We start from the raw sequence: 20,391 nt of genomic DNA, 5'->3' as shown, positions 1-20,391 counted from the left end.
CTCAGCCTAGCCTACCTGACTACCACTCTCTACCTGTCTCAGCCTACCTGACTACCACTCTCTACCTGTCTCAGTCTACCTGACTACCACTCCCTACCTGTCTCAGCCTAGTCTACCTGACTCCCACTCCCTACCTGTCTCAGCCTAGCCTACCTGACTACCACTCTCTACCTGTCTCAGCCTACCTGACTACCACTCCCTACCTGTCTCAGCCTAGTCTACCTGACTCCCACTCTCTACCTGTCTCAGCCTAGCCTACCTGACTACCACTCCCTACCTGTCTCAGCCTAGCCTACCTGACTACCACTCCCTACCTGTCTCAGCCTAGCCTACCTGACTACCACTCCCTACCTGTCTCAGCCTAGCCTACCTGACTACCACTCCCTACCTGTCTCAGTCTACCTGACTCCCACTCCCTACCTGTCTCAGCCTAGTCTACCTGACTCCCACTCCCTACCTGTCTCAGCCTAGCCTACCTGACTACCACTCCCTACCTGTCTCAGCCTAGTCTACCTGACTACCACTCTCTACCTGTCTCAGCCTACCTGACTCCCACTCCCTACCTGTCTCAGCCTAGCCTACCTGACTACCACTCCCTACCTGTCTCAGTCTACCTGACTACCACTCCCTACCTGTCTCAGCCTAGTCTACCTGACTCCCACTCCCTACCTGTCTCAGTCTACCTGACTACCACTCCCTACCTGTCTCAGCCTAGCCTACCTGACTACCACTCTCTACCTGTCTCAGTCTACCTGACTACCACTCTCTACCTGTCTCAGTCTACCTGACTACCACTCTCTACCTGTCTCAGCCTAGTCTACCTGACTCCCACTCCCTACCTGTCTCAGCCTAGCCTACCTGACTACCACTCTCTACCTGTCTCAGCCTAGCCTACCTGACTCCCACTCCCTACCTGTCTCAGTCTACCTGACTACCACTCCCTACCTGTCTCAGTCTACCTGACTACCACTCCCTACCTGTCTCAGTCTACCTGACTACCACTCTCTACCTGTCTCAGTCTACCTGACTACCACTCCCTACCTGTCTCAGCCTAGCCTACCTGACTACCACTCCCTACCTGTCTCAGCCTAGCCTACCTGACTACCACTCCCTACCTGTCTCAGCCTAGCCTACCTGACTCCCACTCCCTACCTGTCCAGAATGCATTTAGCAACCCTCTGGAATTCTCTCTGACAGGCATGGGAGGAGGGGGGTGGGGGGGGTGGGAGGGGAATACTCCATCTCTATCTCGCTCTTTCTCTCCCTTTCTGTCTCTCGCTGTCTGTCTCTTCTCTCTCTCTGCTCCCTCCCTTTTATGCCCCCTTACCTCTGTCTATGTCTTTCCTCCTGTCTCTCTCTCTTCCCACTCTTTCTCTCCCTCTGTTTGTTCTTTCATTCTTCCCCTCAGACAGCTGTTCCACTAAGGTTACAGTACAGCTTTGGAGAGGGAGACTTTCATGTCTTCTGTTTTTTTATGACACTGTGTGAATGTGCAAAGCTTTTTAATTATGCCTTTCCCAGACAGACCCCAAGGCTGCAGTGGGGCCAGACTGTCTACTGCCTCCCTTTTTCTCCCTCTATCTCTATCCCTCTTTCTCTCTCTCTCTACCTCCTTCTCTGTCCACCCTCTCTCTGCCTCCCTCTCTCTCTCTCTCTCTCTGCCCCACCCTCTCTGCCTCTCTCTCTCACTACCTCCCATCTCTCTCTCTCTTTCTCTCTCTCTCTCTCTGCCTCCCTCTCTCTCACTGCCCCATCTCTCTCTCTATCCTCCTTTTCAATCAAATCAATCAAATGTATTTATAAAGTCCTTTTTACATCAGCCGATGTCACAAAGTGTTTATACAGAAACCCAGTCTAAAACCCCAAACAGCAAGCAATGCAGGTGTAGAAGCACGGTGGCTAGGAAAAACTCCCTTGAAAGGCAGGAACCTAGGAATATACCTAGAGAGGAACCAGGCTCTGAGAGGTGGCCAGTCCTCTTCTGGCTGTGCCAGGTGGAGATATAACAGTACATGGCCAAGGTGTTCAAACGTTCATAGATTACTTGCAGGGTCAAAAAAAGAATAATAATAATAATCACAGTAATTGTAACATGTGCAACAGGTCAGCACCTCATGAGTAAATGTTAGTTGGCTTTTCATAGCCGAGCATTCAGAGTTAGAAACAGCAGGTGCGGTAGAGAAAATGAGTCAAAAACAGCAGGTCTGGGACAAGGTAGCACATCCGGTGAACAGGTCATTGTTCCCTAGTCGCAGGCAGAACAGTTGAAACTGGAGCAGCAACACGACCAGGTGGACTGGGGACAGCAAGGAGTCATCAAGCCAGGTAGTCCTGAGGCATGGTCCTAGGGCTCAGGTCCTCTGGAGGGGAGGGAGAGGCAGAGAGAGAGAGAATTACAGAGAGCATACTAAAATTCACACAGGACACTCGATAAGTCAGGAGAAATACTCCAGATATAACAGACTAACCTTAGTTCCCCGACACATAGACTATTGCAGCATAAATACTGGAGGCTAAGACAGGAGGGGTCGGGAGAAACTATTCCGACTCACTAACCTATTTCTCTGTATGTGTTTCAGCACAATAAACCCCTCTACTCCTTTGAGGACAATGCTGACTACGTCTATGATGTCATGTGGTCCCCTGTGCACCCAGCTCTGTTTGCCGCCGTGGACGGGATGGGCCGTCTTGATCTGTGGAACCTCAACAATGACACAGAGGTGACTGTGTGTGTGTGTGTGTGTGTGTGTGTGTGTGTGTGTGTGTGTGTGTGTGTGTGTGTGTGTGTGTGTGTGTGTGTGTGTGTGTGTGTGTGTGTGTGTGTGTGTGTGTGTGTGTGTTTGGGTGTGTTAGACAGAGACAGAGAGAGAGAAACATGTCTCATGCTCTGTCACTGTATTGTTCTGGCATGTCCTCGTGTGTGTGTGTGTGTGTGTGTGTGTGTGTGTGTGTGTGTGTGTGTGTGTATCTGTATGTGTATGGGGGTGCTTGTTTGCATGTGTGTATTCGTCTGTGTTTCTGTGTGTGTGTTTGTCCCCAGAGCCTCTCATGTTGGAGTGGAGCCAAACCACACAGCCACCAGCAGTCCCAGCAACCCTCTCTGTGTGGGCGTTCCCTTCCCCACAAGTTCTCCCTAAATCAGACCGGTGACATCTCCTCACTCCGCTCCCATCAAACGCCCCATCAACGCTCCCACAACCAACCCATAACACTCCCATCTCCAAACCCCTCAAACCTTGGCTTCCACAACCGATCCCTCCCACCAAACGCCCCTAACCATCCCCTAACGCTCCCTTCTCCAAACCCCTCCACCGAGGTTCCCTCAACCAATCCCTCAAACCAAATTCCCCATCAACACTCCCATAATCATCCCCTAACGCTCCCTTCTCCTCCCCTCCCCAGTCAACCATGTCACACCAGTACCCAATCACTCCCACAACCATCATCTAACACTCCTACAACTATCCCATAATGCTCTCCTCCACTCCAACCGTGTCCAAACCCTGTCCCAGCAGCCCACAGACCACTCGTTTTCAGTCCCATGCAGAAGCTAGAAATACATCTTTCAGATCTAAACATTAGTTTGATAGTCGACCCTGGATTTGTCACTTGACCCTGGATGGCTTCTTTCATGGTTACATCCCAAATGGCACCCTATTCCCTAAACACTGAGTGTACAAAACAATATGAACACCTGCTCTTTCCGTGACATAGACTGACCAGGTGAATCCAGGTAAAAGATATGATCCTTTATTGATGTCCCTTGTTAAATCCACTTCAATCATTGTAGATGAAGGGTAGGAGACGGGTTGAATAAGGATTTTTAAGCCTTGAGACAATTGAGAAATTGTGTCAAGAACTGCAACACTCCTGGGTTTTTCATACTCAACAGTGTGTATAAAGAATAGTCCACCACCCAAAGGACATCCAGCCAACTTGACACAACTGTGGGAAGCATTGGTCAACTTTGGGCAGCATCCCTGTGGAACGCTTTCGACACCATAGAGTCCCTGGCCTGACTAATTGAGGCTGTTCTGGGGGCAAAAGTGGGTGCAACTCAATATTAAGAAGGTGTTCCTAATGTTTAGTACACTATAATGCACTACTTTTAATGCCCATAGTGAGAAGAGAGCCATTTGGGGCACAGCCATAGTAATTAATCACAAATAAAAAATGTTATTTATGGCATGTGTTGTCAGGGTAACGGTATGCTAGGTTACAGAGAAAGCTACTCCACCCCTAACCTCTTGGTGCCAGTATGCTGCTTTTCTAGATAGCCCAGTCCTTGGTCTTTGCCCCGCCTTGTTGGGCAAGTCTTCAATCACTATGTAGCATTGTTGAATACACCCACAGTCTGACATCTAGGCTACCACACCCATAGCTAGAAAGGGAACGTGCCTGATCAGAAAACCAATGTTGCATTTCAAAATTGGTTAAAATTAGGTTAGGTTTAGGGGGTTACGGTTAGGGTTAAGGCGAGGTTAAGTTTTAGAATTTGTCTAGTCGGTATGTCAATGGGATGCTGGTCGCAAATTGATTCACAGCCTTAGTCCCTCCCAGGTAGGAGGGCTCCCTCCAGTACTGTCCTGTCACAACAAACTAAACCATCTTAAGGTGGAATAATCAAAACACCGCCCTTCTCCCCCAGAGGCATTGGCCCTCTGTCTACGTTGAGTTACCGAGGGGCCAGGAGGGGGGCACGGAGGTCTCCCTTTCATGGCTCAGGTCAAAGTAGAGATGAAAGGGGCAACCGCTCCCTCTTTTTGGCATTTCCACGGATACCGTGTCCACAGACCCTCCTCCCTAATTATAAATCTGGTCTCTCGCTCCTTATCTCCACCATTCCTCTCTCGCATTTTTAACCTCTGACCCAGCTCTTTGATAGGAACTGTGACATTTGGGTCTTGCACTTTTGGAACTAGGGCGCCCAGGCTCTGTCGCAGCCGGCTGTGACCGGGAGGTCTGTGGGGCGATGAACATTTGGCCTAGCGTCGTCCAGGTTAGGGAGGGCTTGGCCGGTAGGGATATCCATGTCTCATCGCGAACCAGCGACTCCTGTGGCGGGCCGGGCGCAGTGCACGCTAACCAAGGTTGCCAGGTGCACGGTGTTTCCCATGACACATTGGTGCGGCGAGCTTCCGGGTTGGGTTGTGTTTTGGAGGACGCATGGCCTTCGTCTCTCCCGAGCCCGTACTGGGGAGCAGAGAGATTGAGCTGTAGATGTTCCTTCCTTCAGTCCTTCAGCAACAGCAGGCTCTTCAGTGTAGTTTGAAGGAACACTTCGTTAAGGATGGATTGATGAGAAACATTTGGAGACACACACTCTCTCTCTCTCTCTCTCTCTCTCTCTCTCACACACACACACACACACACACAGACTCACACTCACTCCCTATTTCTCTCTCTCACACACACACACACATACACAGACACACATACAATCTGAGATAGTTCACATTGTTGCTAATGGCAACAGCCCTCCATTGTTATGTACATATTAAAAAACACGCAGCCATCATAACGACATTAGCCTAGCGGTGGAGGGCGGCCTGGTTCTCATTTCCCCTTCACAAACACACAGCCAATTTAAGCAGCGAGTCTGGTGGAAGCTTCCAGTCAGTCTAATAGCAGCCAGTCTGTGGTTAGCCCTGCTCTAGCGCGGGGAAGCTGTCGTATTAGCCGACGTGATGCCGAGGCTTCTGTCTTCAACGACGACATGTGTCATAAACTAATCCTGTCTGTCATATGCAATAGTGCTTCAGCAGCATACATAATCATATATAGACTGGTCCCAGATCTGATTCTGCTTTAGCCAACCCCTTTGGCTGGACTGCAATAGCTAATGCACAAACTGATCTGGGATTGGGCAATTACTCTGGGCCTGCGCCCCAAATGGAACCCTATGCCCTACACATGGAACCCCAAATGGAACCCTATGGCCCATGGCAACAGTAGCGCCCTATGTAAGGAATAGGGTGCCATTTGGGATCAACTGTGTTGATTAGTCCTGAGCAGCCTATGGCCCACAGGCTGTGGTGGGTATTGCTTTAATGGGCTTTATGAAGATTTATGTGGCTCATTAAAAGTTTCATATTGTTATTTCACATGGAGCTGAAGCAGACGTAGGTTTACTGGATGAAGACCCCAGTCTGGCTGTGAGAATGTACTAAACATGTACCATTCTGCTGGTGGCAGTGTCATTATACTGTTACAGCTATGAGTGAAACCTGAAATTGTAGTACTGAGTTTTTCCTTGCCGGTGTCGCCTTCACTTGCTCTCTGGCAGTTCAGGCTGTACTTTTAGGAATAACTATGTTTGTATAACTGTAATGTACTTTGTGGATCAAACTGGATGGATTGACTGGTGTAACCGTGTGATCCTCAGGTCCCCACAGCCAGTGTGACCATCGAGGGAGCCTGCGCCCTAAACAGGGTGCGCTGGGGGTCGGCGGGCAAGGAGGTTGCCGTGGGTGACTCAGAGGGCCGTTTGTGGATCTACGACGCAGGAGAGGTATGATATGAACACTATGACCGAGTCTCAAATGGCCCACTACATCTGACCAGAGCCCTATAGGGTGCATTGTGTAGGGATCAGGGTGTCATCAGGGTGCCAACACAAAGTAGGGCCACATTACTTCACGGAACTCTTTTTGCCTTTCTTGATCAGCATTGTCGACATCAGAGTGAGTTAGCAGAACACATGTTTTCTTGTGAATGTTAACACCGGTAGTGCATAAGAAACTTTTAAGAGTATCGTTAGATAAACACTGTTTACATTTGAGTAAGCAAAACTTTTGTTTTCTAGGGAATGTTACAGTAATACTGTATAAAAAACTCACGAGAATATGACTATGTCTTAGGTGGTATGTAATATTCAGCATAGAGGAAAAATGTGTTGTCATATAAGTTAGTTTGTTATGTACTATTAACCCCAGAGAAAAACATCAACAATTTAGTTTTATCTCTATGGTATTAACATTCTGAGAATCCAGTTGTTTGGTGAATTTCTCTGTGACCTGTCACAATGGACAGAGCTCCGCCACTGAGTTACATGAAAAAGTATGTACCCTTACAAAAAAACACATGAACAAATCACATGAATGTATTGATTTTTTTACATCTTCACATCAGACACGTGGTTTTCGGACACCTGTGAAGTGTCATGTAAATGTTTCATGTTTTTTCCCTTCGTGATTAAAAAAAATAAATATTTCACTTCATTTTTTTTCTTCCCGCAAGTTTCTTTTTTCCGTTCCAGTTTTTTTCACCACTTCCAGCTTCATCTGGTCTCCCATCCAGGGACCGGTCAGGACCGACCCAGTGGGATGCAGGGTGCTACAGTATGTTGCTGGATTGAGTGTGCCAAAACATGGTCCTGGAAAAAAGGCAGCCAAAGTATAGGCCAGGGTAACAACCAAAGAAAAGGATAATTGCAGGAGCGAGGGAGGAGTCTTATTTAATCACGCTGTCATACATTTTTTTAAAGCTTTTTTGCATCCATTTACAATTCATTTGTTCTCGCATTTTGAAATGATTTCCTTGCAATATTTTGTTTTGCTATCAATACTTATGGGTTCATATTTTGCTTTCAATATCATTATTTTTGTTTGCAGTACTAAGAATTTTGTTCTCGACTTCAGAAGTTTTGCTTGATATTAAGGGCACAAAAATAACTCTTTGCACCATAGGGGGGGTGGCAGGTAGCCTAGTGGTTAGAGTGTTGTGCCAGTAACCAAAAGGTTTCTGGTTCGAATCCCTGAGCTGAAAAGGTAAACATTTGTCATTCTGCTTCCAAACAAGGCAGTTAACCTACTGGTTGGCTGTCATTGTAAATATTTTTTTTTCTTAACTGACTTGCCTGGTTAAATATATAACAACACTATTACTCTTTTAAAGGTGTTTAAAGCAATACATTAATTGCACTATAATGGTGACAAACGGGGCCTACGTAAAGCTGTCGCAACAGCAGTCCCGACATCTTGTCACTGCTACACCTGACTATCAGCTGAGCCTTGTCTGGCAGCGAAGCAGTTCATTCAGCCTAATTTACTGCCTTTTAAAAAAACATAGCTGATATGGCTGACTTGCTTAAACAAATGGGATTTCTACTGACAATTGAGATGTACAAAATATGGCATAAGGGGACGACAAACAGATTAGAGGCAATCTGTAATTTTGATCAATACATTAATGAGAGAGCTAGGACGGACAAAGTCAATATAATTGTTCAGAAATGTACAGCGACAAAATTCAGAACATGGGCCGTTCTTACAGTGTTTTCCCTGTACACCAAGTCAGAAACGTAGGATAAATAAAGGGGGCATATAAGCAGACAATGAAAGCTCTTACAATATTCAATGATTCCATTTCTCAAAAACAGGTTATAGGCTACATGTGAACCACCAAGTCAGAACAATAGGAGAAATTAAGAGGTGAAAATAGACCAAATTATTAGGGTGAGGCTCACTACACAACATACACTTGGTATTACTTTCTTAGCTACAGTATACATATCTCAATTTTGTCATCAAAGTCTGCCATTCTCTGGATTGATGGTGCTTTCAAGACATCTGGGAACTCGAAGGAAAAAAAGGTTGAATCATGATGACGTCAGTGATCTTCAGGCCGTAGCTCTAAAAAGAGGCCCGAGTTCCAGATTTACAATTCTGAGTTGGATGAAAGTTCAAAACTTATTTTCCCAGTCATACCTAATTTTTCCAGAGTTCCCAGTTGTCTTGAACTCAGATTTTGCAGTACCAAGTTAAGTTGTTTTGAGCGCTGCACAAATCATGCTTCATTAACAGCATGGCCAATGTTGAATGTTTATAATTTTAAACTAGGAAAAGAGACCCTTAATCTTAGACTTGGTACCACACAGCCACTCCAATGAATATCAGGCTAGTGATTTATTTGCAATGTTTGCAGTTAGCTACAGATTCCTTCCAAACCACTCATTGTTGAATTTGTGATTTCCAACTTCTTGTGTAATGTTTATGTCCAATGGCCAATCAGCATCGATACGTTTTATCTATAATTTCTCTTCATTATTTCTCTTCATATGACAAGGGTTAAAAAGGATTCGCAGGAGATTGTCGACTTGATTCATGGTGATGACTGCTAGATTTTGAAAGTATGATGTAGATATAACGTGATTTGACGTGATTTTATCTGTGGCCAAAGACCTTGAGCCTTCTTGGATGGGCACTTCTAATGTAACTCTATGGCAGCACCCAAGGGGCTAGAATTTTCAAGGTCTGTGACCTAGTGTCCCCATGAGTGACAGAACACAGAGCCAATCACGGTGCAACGTTCCGTATTTTCTGCCGGCTTGCCCCACCACCACAGAAAGCACTGAGCTATGCTGAAACACCTGCATTTTGGAGCTGCCTTGATCAAGAAATCAAAAAGAGACCATGTTTGCATGCAGCTTTATTAATTCAATTATATATATATATTTATTGTTTTCAAACTGATATGTGACACGTATTAATGCCAAAATAACATTTATTTTTTATTATTGCAAAAAATGTGGGTCTTAAAACTCGCTGAATGACGGGTCGCCACTGAGGATAGTGTAATAAGTTATACGTATACAAGCCGTTCTTCAGGCACATTACCTCTAAACTCCATTGAGGGCCTGGTGTGTGGTTCATCTCTTAATATGTGTTTATTAACCCATCAGGCAGCATTGTCCTTGATGTTTCTGTTGGAATTTCTCCTCTATCCCTCCTATATTCTTCTTTCTTTTAAAACAGACTCCACATGACTTTTACCTTCACCACAAAGTGGCCAACCTCTCTGAATCCCATGTTTGCAGGGCTCTTTTGGGGCTATGTGCCTTGTGTGTGTGTGTGATGTCTTGGGTGCCTTCTAAAGTGTGGTAATTGGAGAGAGGCTGGGTTTAACGTGTGGTCAGTCCATGGCTGTCCGAAATGGCATCCTATCGTCTATATAGTCACTACTTTTGAACAGGGCTCCAACTTTTTTTGACCAGGGCTCTGGTCAAAAGTAGTACACTATTTAGGGAATAGGGTGCAATTTGGGACGCAAACCTTTTCACTTTCCCCCTATCTTTCCCTCCCTCTCTCCCTCCCCCTATCTTTCCCTCCCTCTCTCCCTCCCCCTATCTTTCCCTCTATCTTTCCCTCCCTCTATCTTTCCCTCCCTCTCTCTCTCCCCTATTTTTCCCTCCCTCTCTCTCTCCCCCTATCTTTCCCTCCCTCTCTCCCTCCCCCTATCTTTCCCTCCCTCTCTCTCTCCCCCTATCTTTCCCTCCCTCTCTCTCTCCCCCTCTTGATCCCTCACTCTCTCCCCCTATCTTTCCCTCCCTCTCTCTCCCCCTCTTGATCCCTCACTCTCTCCCCCTATCTTTCCCTCCCTCTCTCTCCCCCTCTTGATCCCTCACTCTCTCCCCTATCTTTCCCTCCCTCCCTCTCTCTCTCCCCTATTTTTCCCTCCCTCTCTCTCTCCCCCTATCTTTCCCTCCCTCTCTCCCTCCCCCTATCTTTCCCTCCCTCTCTCTCTCCCCCTATCTTTCCCTCCCTCTCTCTCTCCCCCTCTTGATCCCTCACTCTCTCCCCCTATCTTTCCCTCCCTCTCTCTCCCCCTCTTGATCCCTCACTCTCTCCCCCTATCTTTCCCTCCCTCTCTCTCCCCCTCTTGATCCCTCACTCTCTCCCCTATCTTTCCCTCCCTCTCTCTCTCCCCCTATCTTTCCCTCCCTCTCTCCCCTATCTTTCCATCCCTCTCTCTCTCCCCTATCTTTCCCTCCCTCTCTCTCCCCCTCTTGATCCCTCACTCTCTCCCCTATCTTTCCCTCCCTCTCTCTCTCCCCCTATCTTTCCCTCCCTCTCTCTCTCCCCCTCTTGATCCCTCACTCTCTCCCCCTATCTTTCCCTCCCTCTCTCTCCCCCTCTTGATCCCTCACTCTCTCCCCCTATCTTTCCCTCCCTCTCTCCCCCTCTTGATCCCTCACTCTCTCCCCTATCTTTCCCTCCCTCTCTCTCCCCCTATCTTTCATTTACATACATTTAAGTCATTTGGCAGACGCTCTTATCCAGAGCGACTTACAAATTGGTGAATTCACCTTATGACATCTTTCCCTCCCTCTCTCTCTCCCCCTGTCTTTCACTCCCTCTCTCTCCCCCTATCTTTCCCTCCCTCTCTCTCTCCCCCTATCTTTCCCTCCCCCTCTCTCTCCCCTATCTTTCCCTCCCTCTCTCTCTCCCCCTATCTTTCCCTCCCTCTCTCTCCCCTATCTTTCCCTCCCTCTCTCTCTCCCCTATCTTTCCCTCCCTCTCTCTCTCCCCTATCTTTCCCTCCCTCTCTCCCCCCTTATCTTTCCCTCCCTCTCTCTCCCCCTCTTGATCCCTCACTCTCTCCCTCACTCTTTATCTCTCTCTCTTTATCTTCCTTTCCCTATCTCTCCCTCCCTTTCTATTTATCTCTCCCTCTGTCTCTCTCTCTCTCTTTCTCCCTCTCTGTTGGTTGATGGTAATGGTGGCTCATAAATAAAGCCTCCAGTGAAGTTTGAATGGTTTTTATTTCCTGGAAGGAGTGAAGCTATTAAACACCGTAAAGAAAGAGCTAAATCTAGAATGGATTGGGATGAAGGTCTAGCAACAATGCAACACGATGGAATGTGAAGAGGCAATAGTCCTGCTGATCGGTACAGTCTTAATATGCATCCCAAATGGAACCCTATTCCCTATATAGTGCACTACTTTTGATCATGGCCCATAGGGATTAGGGTACCATATTTGGGACAAAATTATAGTAGGCTGTTTATGCCCCAATGCTATTATTTTCAAAATCAATGATATTATTATATCATAATATTACACCAGGTTGTTATTATCAAATATAATTTGTTCTCAACTACCTGGCTAAACGAAGGTTAAATAGATATTCTGACATACACTACATTACCAAAAGTATGTGGACACTTGCTCGTCGAACATCTCATTCCAAAATCATGGGCATTAATATGGAGTTGGTCCACCGTTTGCTGCTACAACAGCCTCCACTCTTCTGGGAAGGCTTTCTACTAGATGTTGGAACATTGCTGCAGGGATTTGCTTCCATTCAGCCACAAGAGCATTAGTGAGCATCAGCCAGGCACTGATATTGGGTGATTAGGCCTGGCTCGCAGTCAGTGTTCCAATTCATCACAAAGGTATTTGATGGGGTTGAGTTTAGGGCTCTGTGCAGGCCAGTCAAGTTCTTCCACACCGATCTCGACAAACCATTTCTTTATGGACCTTGCTTTATACACGGGGGCATTGTCATGCTGAAACAGGAAAGGGCCTCCCCCAAACTGTTACCACAAAGTTGGAAGCACAGAATCGTCTACAATGTCATTGTATGCTGTAGCATTAAGATATCCCTTCGCTGGCCTCCCGAGTGGCGCAGTGGTCTAAGGTGCCACTAGAGATCCTGGTTTGAGTCCAGGCTCTGTTGCAGCCGGCCGTGACCGGGAGATCCATGAGAGGCACACAATTGGTCCAGTGTCGTCCTGATTAGGGAAGGTTTTGCCCAGGGATGTTCTTGTCCCATATAAACATAATAAATAAATAAAAATTAAAAAAATATTTCCTTTCACTGGAACTCAGGGCCCTAGTCCGAACCATGAAAAACAGCCCCAGACCTTTATTCCTCCTCCACCAAACTTTACAGGTGGCATTGAGCCAGGTAGCGTTCTCCTGGCATCCGCCAAACCCAGATTCGTCCGTCAGTCTGCCAGAAGGTGAAGCGTGATTCATCACTCCAGAGAACACGTTTCCACCGCTCCAATGGCGGTGAGCTTTACACCACTCCAGCCAACGCTTGGCATTGCGCATGGTGATCTTAGGCTTGTATGCGGCTGCTCGGCCATGGAAACCCATTTCATGAAGCTCCCGACGAATAGTTATTTTGCTGATGTTGCTTCCAGAGTCAGTTTGGAACTCAGTAGTGAGTGTTGCAACCGAGGACAGATGATTTGTACGTGTTTCAGCACTGAGGCAGTCCCGTTCTGTGAGCTTGTGTGGCCTACCACTTCGCGGCTGAGCCTTTGTTGCTCCTAGACATTTCCACTTAACAATATCAGCACTTACAGTTGACCACAGGACCTCTATATTTATTTTTATTGAACCTTTATTTAACTAAGTCGGTTAAGAACAAATTCTTATTTACCATGACAACCTACCAAAAGGCCAAAGGCCTCCTGCGGGGACTGGGGATTACTAATCAAATAAAAATATAGGACGAAACACACATCACATTAGGAGAGACACCATAATGAAGTAGTTCATTATCCTGAATTATATTTTCATAGAATACAAATAAATGTCTCTGGTGTGTGAGATGGTAGAGTGATAAGGAATGAAATGTGGATAGTTTCTTGTTACTGGCTTTGTTTTGTGTTCTCAGAGGTTTTATAGTTCATGTTGCTTGACCTCGTTAAGTGCTCTGTAAATACTTGGCTTTCCCTGTAACCTATAATTGATTGTAATTCCCATAAAAGCGTTACCCTGTGTGCCAGCCGGTTTCTGCTTTTGCCAACTCAACTTGTTTTCGTCTTGCCAAATGACGGAGATAGCGCCATTGAATAGATCAGCTTTAATATTGCAGATAGAGTGTGGCTTCTATCAATGTAATTATTTGCATAATTTCCAATCCCCCATATATTTGGGGGTAAATATCTTTTGGGGGGATACATATACTGTAACAAGAGTTTGCAAAGCTGTCAGCAAGTCAAAGGGTGGCTACTTTGAAGAATCTCAAATAAAATATATTTAGATTTGTTTAACACTTTTCTGGTTACTACAATGTAGAAAATAGTACAAATCAAGAAAAACCTTGAATGAGTAGGTGTGTCCAAACTTTTGACTGGTACTGTATATGTATGTTGTTTTATCATTCTGTTTTTATTGTAGTGTTTACAGGGCCCTCTTGTAAAATAGATGTTTAATCTCAATGTGACTCCCTGTTTAAATAAACGTTAAATCAAATCAAAAATAAATCAATTACATTTGGAAAGTTTTCAGACCCCTTTCCTTTTCCACAATTTGTTATGTTACAGCTTTATTTTAAAATAGATTAAATCCAAAAAAGCTAAAACACGATTTTAGAAATGTTTTCAAATGTATTTTAAGAAATACATTAAGTATTCAGACCATTTGCTATGATTGAACATGATTTGGATATGCACACACCTGTCTATATAAGGTCCCACAGGTGACAGTGCATGTCAGACAAAACCCAAGCCATGAGGTCCGAGGAATTTGAACTCCGAGACAGGATTGTGACGAGGAAGAGTACCAAAACATTTCTGCAGCATTGAAGGTCCCCAAGAACACAGTGGCCTCCATCATTGTTAAATGGAAGAAGTTTGGAACCACCAAGACTCTTCCAAGAGCGGGCCGCCTGGCCAAACTGAGCAATCGGGGGAGAAGGGCCTTGGTCAGGGAGGTGTCCAAGAACACAATGGTCACTCCGACAGAGCTCCAGGGTTCCTCTGTGGAGATGGAAGAACATTCCAGAAGGACAACCATCTCTGCAGCACTCCACCAATCAGGCCTTTATGGTAGAGAGGCCAGACGGAAGCCACTCCTCAGTAAAAGGCACATGACAGCTTTAGGTGTCTTTTTGGAGTTCACCAAAAGACACCTAAAGGACTCTCAGACCATGAGAAACAAGATTCTCTGGTCTGATGAAACCAAGATCGAACTCTTTGGCTTGAATGCCAAGCATCACGTCTGGAGGAAACCTGCCACCATCCCTACGGTGAAGCATGGTGGTGGCAGCATCATGCTGTGGGGATGGTTTTCATTGGCAGGGACTGGGAGACCAGTCAGGATTGAGGGAAAGAGGAATGGAGCAAAGTACAGAGAGATCCTTGATGGAAACCTGCTCCAGAGTGCTTAGGACCTCAGACTGGGGGCAAAGTTTCACCTTCCAACAGGACAACGACCCTAAGCACACAGCCAAGACAACGCAGGAGTGGTTTTGGGACAAGTCTCTGAATATCCTTGAGTTGCCTAGCCAGAGCCCGGACTTGAACCCAATCGAACATCTCTGGAAAGACCTGAAATAGCTGTTTAGTGACGCTCCCTATCCAACCTGACAAAGCTTGAGAGGATCTGCAGAGAAGAATGGGAGAAACTCCCCAAATACAGGTGTGCCAAGCTTGTAGCGTCATACCCAAGAAGACTCGAGGCTGTAATCAATGCCAAAGGTGCTTCAACAAAGTAGAGTCAGAATACTTTTGTAAATGTGATATTTCCAGGTTTTTTAAAACTAAATTTGCAAACATTTATAAAATCCTGTTTTTGCTTCGTCGTTATGGGGTGTGTAGATTGGCGAGGGGAAAAAACCAATTGAATCCATTTTAGAATAAGGCTGTAACGTAACAAAATGTTGAAAAAGTCAAGGGGTCTTAATACTTTACGAATGCACTATCCATACTATATACATTTTACGGACACATTATATTTTACAATAGTTATCTATTTTTTTTTTGTTAAAAGTAGCGCACCATATAGGGAGTTGGGTGCCATTTAGGAGGCACCCTAAGTGTATTGATGATGATTTCCCTGAGGAAGATCTCTGGTGTGCTTTAACAGTTCTGAGGGTTTAAAATGGTCGCTGTCCCCTCCCACCTCCTTATTGCTTGTTAATTATAGCCTGCAAAGTGGTAACCGTAGTGACAGCCTGGGCGGCAGCCACGGCAACCAACCAACCAACTGGCCTTTCCCATTTGACTTTCACAGCAGTGCTTCGCAATGACTGGTTACTGGAGGTCACAGTCATACAAAACCTGTAAGGAATGAAACAACGTTCTAAGCGGTTCTCGCGTGTACATTTCACTGACCATTGACTAGATTAGCTTGAAACTTCAAGTAAAAGCTACAATTGTATTTCTTCTAGGGTCCTCGATTCTTCAGGGACTTTTGGTAATGTGAAATGTAAATGTAATGGACAGTAAACAAGGAGACCACAGATTTAGACCATGAACAGAATCATACATATACTGGACTGTATTTGCTCATGAGGCTGATAAACCAGCCAATCGGATCCTGACAAAGATTCAGTTATTGGTCAAAACATAATCTATTGTATAGAAAAATACCATTGGGGATATCTAGCAGTGTGAAGGTGAATATATTTAGTTTTTGTCTCTGTGGTTCCTCCTAGCTGGCAGTGCCCCACAGTGAGGACTGGGCACGTTTCGCCTGTACCCTGATGGAGATCAAGGCCAACCGGGCCGACGGCGAGGAGGAAGGGCCTGTGGAACTGACGCCATAGGATTGAACGAATCACTGCAGGATCCAATGGGATCACCGAGCATCGCCAGGCACACTGGGCGGGTCACTAGGCGATCCAGCCCATCAGAAGGCTTTGTTCTCACACCTTTATGACATGATTTCACACACCTGTCAAAGCAGCAGCATGTGTTTCTAGACCCCGCCCCCCGCCGTCTCTCTGTGACAGCTACGGGTCATGTTCTCCTGTTCAGCCCTTGCTGACACATGCCAGATCTTACAACACTTGGATAGGCATTTTACCTATCAGCTAACCACATCATATGTCATAGTAATCTGGTGCCCGACTGCACAGTCAATGAAGTGGCAAGCAACCACTGGTTGATGCATGCAACGTCTGAGCAGGGGAACACAACCACTATTCCAGCAGTGTTCAGGCTACAACGTGCTTTCTCTTTACTGTATTAACATCACTGTTTTTGTGTTCATTTATGTTAATATATGTTAGTCGTATAAGCACCTCGGGCCTCTTTGTTATTTACTATATGAATTGTTTATTGATTCACTTACTGTATGTGGTCAGTTGTCTTACAGTGCTCAGAACCTAAGTGAATCCCATATCCAATCATAGGTCTTACTACAGCTGTGAAACTAGCAGTGAGAACAGTTCGATAGGGCCTATAGGTCTCTATGCTGTCACGTTACAGAAGTCTCATGTTCACAGTGCTTTTGTTGTGCTTTTCTCAGTATCCAAAACCCTGCGTGCATGCAACACATTTCTAGGTTCTTACAGCTTCATAGATATGTTCTAATATGTTGTGGATGTCTGTAATAACTTTATGTCAATGTTATAGGGCTCTAATGTGAGGATTATTGCACTGTCCATGGCTACAGGCCTAAGAAACTAATTCTAGTTTAGCCCTTTGTTTGAGTGTGTGCCCGCTGTTTATCATGATATATCTGCCAATAAATCATGGCTGGAGAACTGTTAACTTGTTGACTTGTTGTTGATGTTGAACTACATAGTGTCACAAGTTGGACGTTGGTCTGTTATGATTCTCTCTTACCAGGCGTCAAGCTTTTCTCTGAATTGTCGCACCACAACATACCCCCTTGTAAAAGAAGGCACACACACTTTGTTTACTAACGTTAGACGTTTCTCTTTCATTTTATTAGTACATATACACTGAGTGTACAAAACATGGACAGACTGACCAGGTGAATCCAAATGAAAGTTACTGAATGATCCCTTATTGTTGTCACCTGTTAAATCCACTTCAATCGGTGTAGATGAAGGGGAGGAGACAAGTTAAAGCAGGATTTTTAAGCCTTGAGACAATTAAGACATGAATTATCTATGTGTGCCATTCAATGGGCAAGACAACAGATTTAAATGCCTTTGAACGGGGTATGGTAGTAGATGCCAGGCACACTGGTTTGAGTGTGTCAAGAACTGCATTACTGCTGGGTTTTTCACACTCAATAGTTTCCTGTGTGTATCAAGAATGGTCCACCACCCAAAGGACATCCATTCAACTTGACAGAACTGTGGGACGCATTGGCGTCAACATAGGCATCCCTGTCGAACGCTTTCAACAACTTGTAGAGTCCACGCCCTGACGAATTGAGGCTGTTCTGGGGGCAAAAGGGGGTGCAACTCAATATTAGGACGCTGTTCGTAATGTTTAGTACACTCAATGTATTTCAATATTGCTGCCATACATACAGTAAGGCACAATTATTACACACCATATAATCCTCCTCTCCTGTACAAGTTTAAATACGGGCGTCTTGCATGACAACGAGCAGCTAGTCTAGTGTAGTGTGGTGTACTATAGAGTAATGTAGTGTAGTGTACTAGAGTAATGTAGTGTAGCGTAGTATAGCTAGTCAGTGACATCATCTTTCTGCTCTCTCCCTCTGCTCTGCTGTGCCCTGACTCCTTAAATAGACATTAATTCAACACATAACACAGTTTGAGCTGACAGACAACTCAACTTAGGATAACAGGCAGTACAGTACCGTAGTAGTAATACTGGGTGCAAATGGTGGCAACACTGAACAGTATGTATTACATTCAAGTGTTTGGTCAATATCTTTCATGATCAAGATTATTCCTGTTTTTGCTTCACAGTATCCAAAAAGCAACTTGGCAAACCGTATCAATATGAAAATATGTCTCTGTTCGTTCTCATATGTACAGTAGAATCATTGTTCGGATGTGCGTGCTTGTGTTACATTCCCCATCGATAACATCACATTTAACATGGAAATAAAAACATGTCCATTTGACGGATATAACCTCAACAGAATAAGCTCTAATCAGACAAACTCTCTGGTGAAAGACAGTAAAATCACCATTATATGGTTAGGCCGGGATTCAAACAAAGGCTTTTTTGTCGACAAGCACATTGCACTGTCAACCCGGACATTGACATTCATGGTAAAGGCTATGCATGTCGACTCAAGCATAAATGACCTTAAAAAATCAAGTGCAATGTGCTTGTTGACAATGCATCTTTGAATGAGTCCCGGCTTTAGTGATGATGTAATAAGAGGAAGCAGTCCAGGTCTAATTCAAGTCCTGGCCAGACCCTCTACAACTCTGTTAAAAGACCAACCAGAACGACACTACTCCAGACAGACAATGTCAGTACTGTAGCTTTCACTTAGGGCTATATCTAATCAGTATCACGGAAATTCAGCGTTACAGCGTGATTTCAATGTAATGGCAACGCTTCCGCGTCAGCGGAGACAGCATTCCCGGTAAACACTGCAGACGTCGGCTCAATAGGAAATTATTTTTACATTTCTAGCTTCAGCGACACAGATTGAATAGAGCCCTTGATCTCAATAAGACTGACTCAAAAAGTCATCTTTACGGGTATATGAGACTAAAACAGAAGCTAAACCAACCTGATGTGATTTTAGAGCATGACGTATAAAGGTTGTTTCAAGAATTTCTTAATATTTATTTTTTTGTCTCATATCAACTAAAACATCGATACATATTTTCCTTTAAAGCCTAAAGAGGCACATCATACTAGTCAGAATGTGCCTCTCTTTCGGGTGGAAAATTCCAAGTGCTCAACGGGGCGGGGTTGGGAGGGAGAGGGCGTAACGATTGCGTGTATGCTCTATTCTGCCCCCTACGTGTGGGCAGAGGAAGTTCAATTCAAGGGGCGTCCTCCTTGGACGGGGGGGATTACATGTACGTTGTATCTTGGGAGGTGGAGTCCAAATTTGCTTTCGATGCCAGCGAAAGTAGCCATGGCCAACCTGAAGCCTCCGATGTGGTCGGGACTGGGCGCCGGCATGCTGATCCGAGACTTGGGAGTCGGCTCCGAGCCAGATGGTTTTCTGTGGTGTGGAGATAGAGGGAGGCGGGAGAAGAGAGGAGGGCGGAGAGAGAGGGTAAGGGAGGGAGCAGGGAGGTGGAGAGAGGGAGGGGGAGGAGGAGCAAGGAGGAGAGCGAGGGAGTAGGAGGGAGGGGTGAGGGGAGAAAGGACAAGAGGGGGAGAGGGAGGAGGAGGGATTGGGGAGAGAGAGGGGGACGAGGAAGGGAAAGACAGAGAAGGAAGGAGAAACAAGGGAGGAGAGAAAAGAGTGACAGAAAAGAGAGAAACCAAAAGTGGAGGGGAAAAGAGATCACGCGAGAGTGAGGGAAGAGTTAACAGAGTTTTTATATTAAACATTGTCCACCACAAAAAAATAAACATCTTAATCGAATATTAAGACTGGGCGAGAGAGCTATTTATTATTTTATTTTTTAGAGTGCTATTTTTCCTCAGAGCACTGAAACCAGAAATAAATGAATATCCCACAATGGTTTCATATACGACTTTCTGTGATATCTTTCCAATACAGACAAAAAGGAACACATTTCACACCCACACCACACCATCGAGCAGTAGAGTATTCACTGAATATTTTTCTGAACATTTCTGAAAATAGGGCAAAGTCTGTGAAGACGACACATTATGCATACAGTATGCATGTTATTTCAGAATAATTAGGACAGTTTGTGGTCCTGATTTGTGAAAGAACCCAAAAGTATTTGACAAAATTCCGTCAATACAATTACATGTAGAGTATAATAATGAATGGAATGTATTTGGTGACGCTTATCCTAAAACTCTCCTCCTTG

The 20,391-nt window shown here is 45.3% G+C and overlaps 2 protein-coding genes across 5 annotated transcripts in view; one reads left to right on the top strand and one right to left on the bottom strand.

Annotated features, from left to right (window-relative positions):
* Positions 1-17,236, top strand: part of LOC135549647 (cytoplasmic dynein 1 intermediate chain 1-like) — a 135,404-nt gene extending 118,168 nt beyond the window's left edge. For all 4 annotated transcript variants that reach the window (XM_064979811.1, XM_064979809.1, XM_064979810.1 and 1 more), the window contains 3 exons: positions 2,580-2,720; positions 6,386-6,511; positions 16,177-17,236. In XM_064979811.1, coding sequence (XP_064835883.1) covers positions 2,580-2,720; positions 6,386-6,511; positions 16,177-16,287 — 378 coding nt within the window. In that variant the 3' untranslated portion in view covers positions 16,288-17,236. The remainder of the gene's footprint in view (positions 1-2,579; positions 2,721-6,385; positions 6,512-16,176) is intronic.
* A 171-nt stretch (positions 17,237-17,407) lies between these two features.
* The window catches only part of LOC135549044 (electrogenic aspartate/glutamate antiporter SLC25A13, mitochondrial-like), a 95,994-nt gene continuing 93,010 nt past the window's right edge, over positions 17,408-20,391 (bottom strand). The window contains exon 18 of the mRNA XM_064979114.1: positions 17,408-19,604. Within this exon, the coding sequence (XP_064835186.1) occupies positions 19,415-19,604 (190 nt within the window). The 3' untranslated portion in view covers positions 17,408-19,414. The remainder of the gene's footprint in view (positions 19,605-20,391) is intronic.

Source organism: Oncorhynchus masou, chromosome 12 (assembly GCF_036934945.1).
Source record: "Oncorhynchus masou masou isolate Uvic2021 chromosome 12, UVic_Omas_1.1, whole genome shotgun sequence".
Classification (NCBI taxonomy): Eukaryota; Metazoa; Chordata; class Actinopteri; order Salmoniformes; family Salmonidae; genus Oncorhynchus; species Oncorhynchus masou.
Note: the sequence above shows the minus strand (reverse complement) of the source record. Positions and strands in the feature narration are given on the sequence as shown.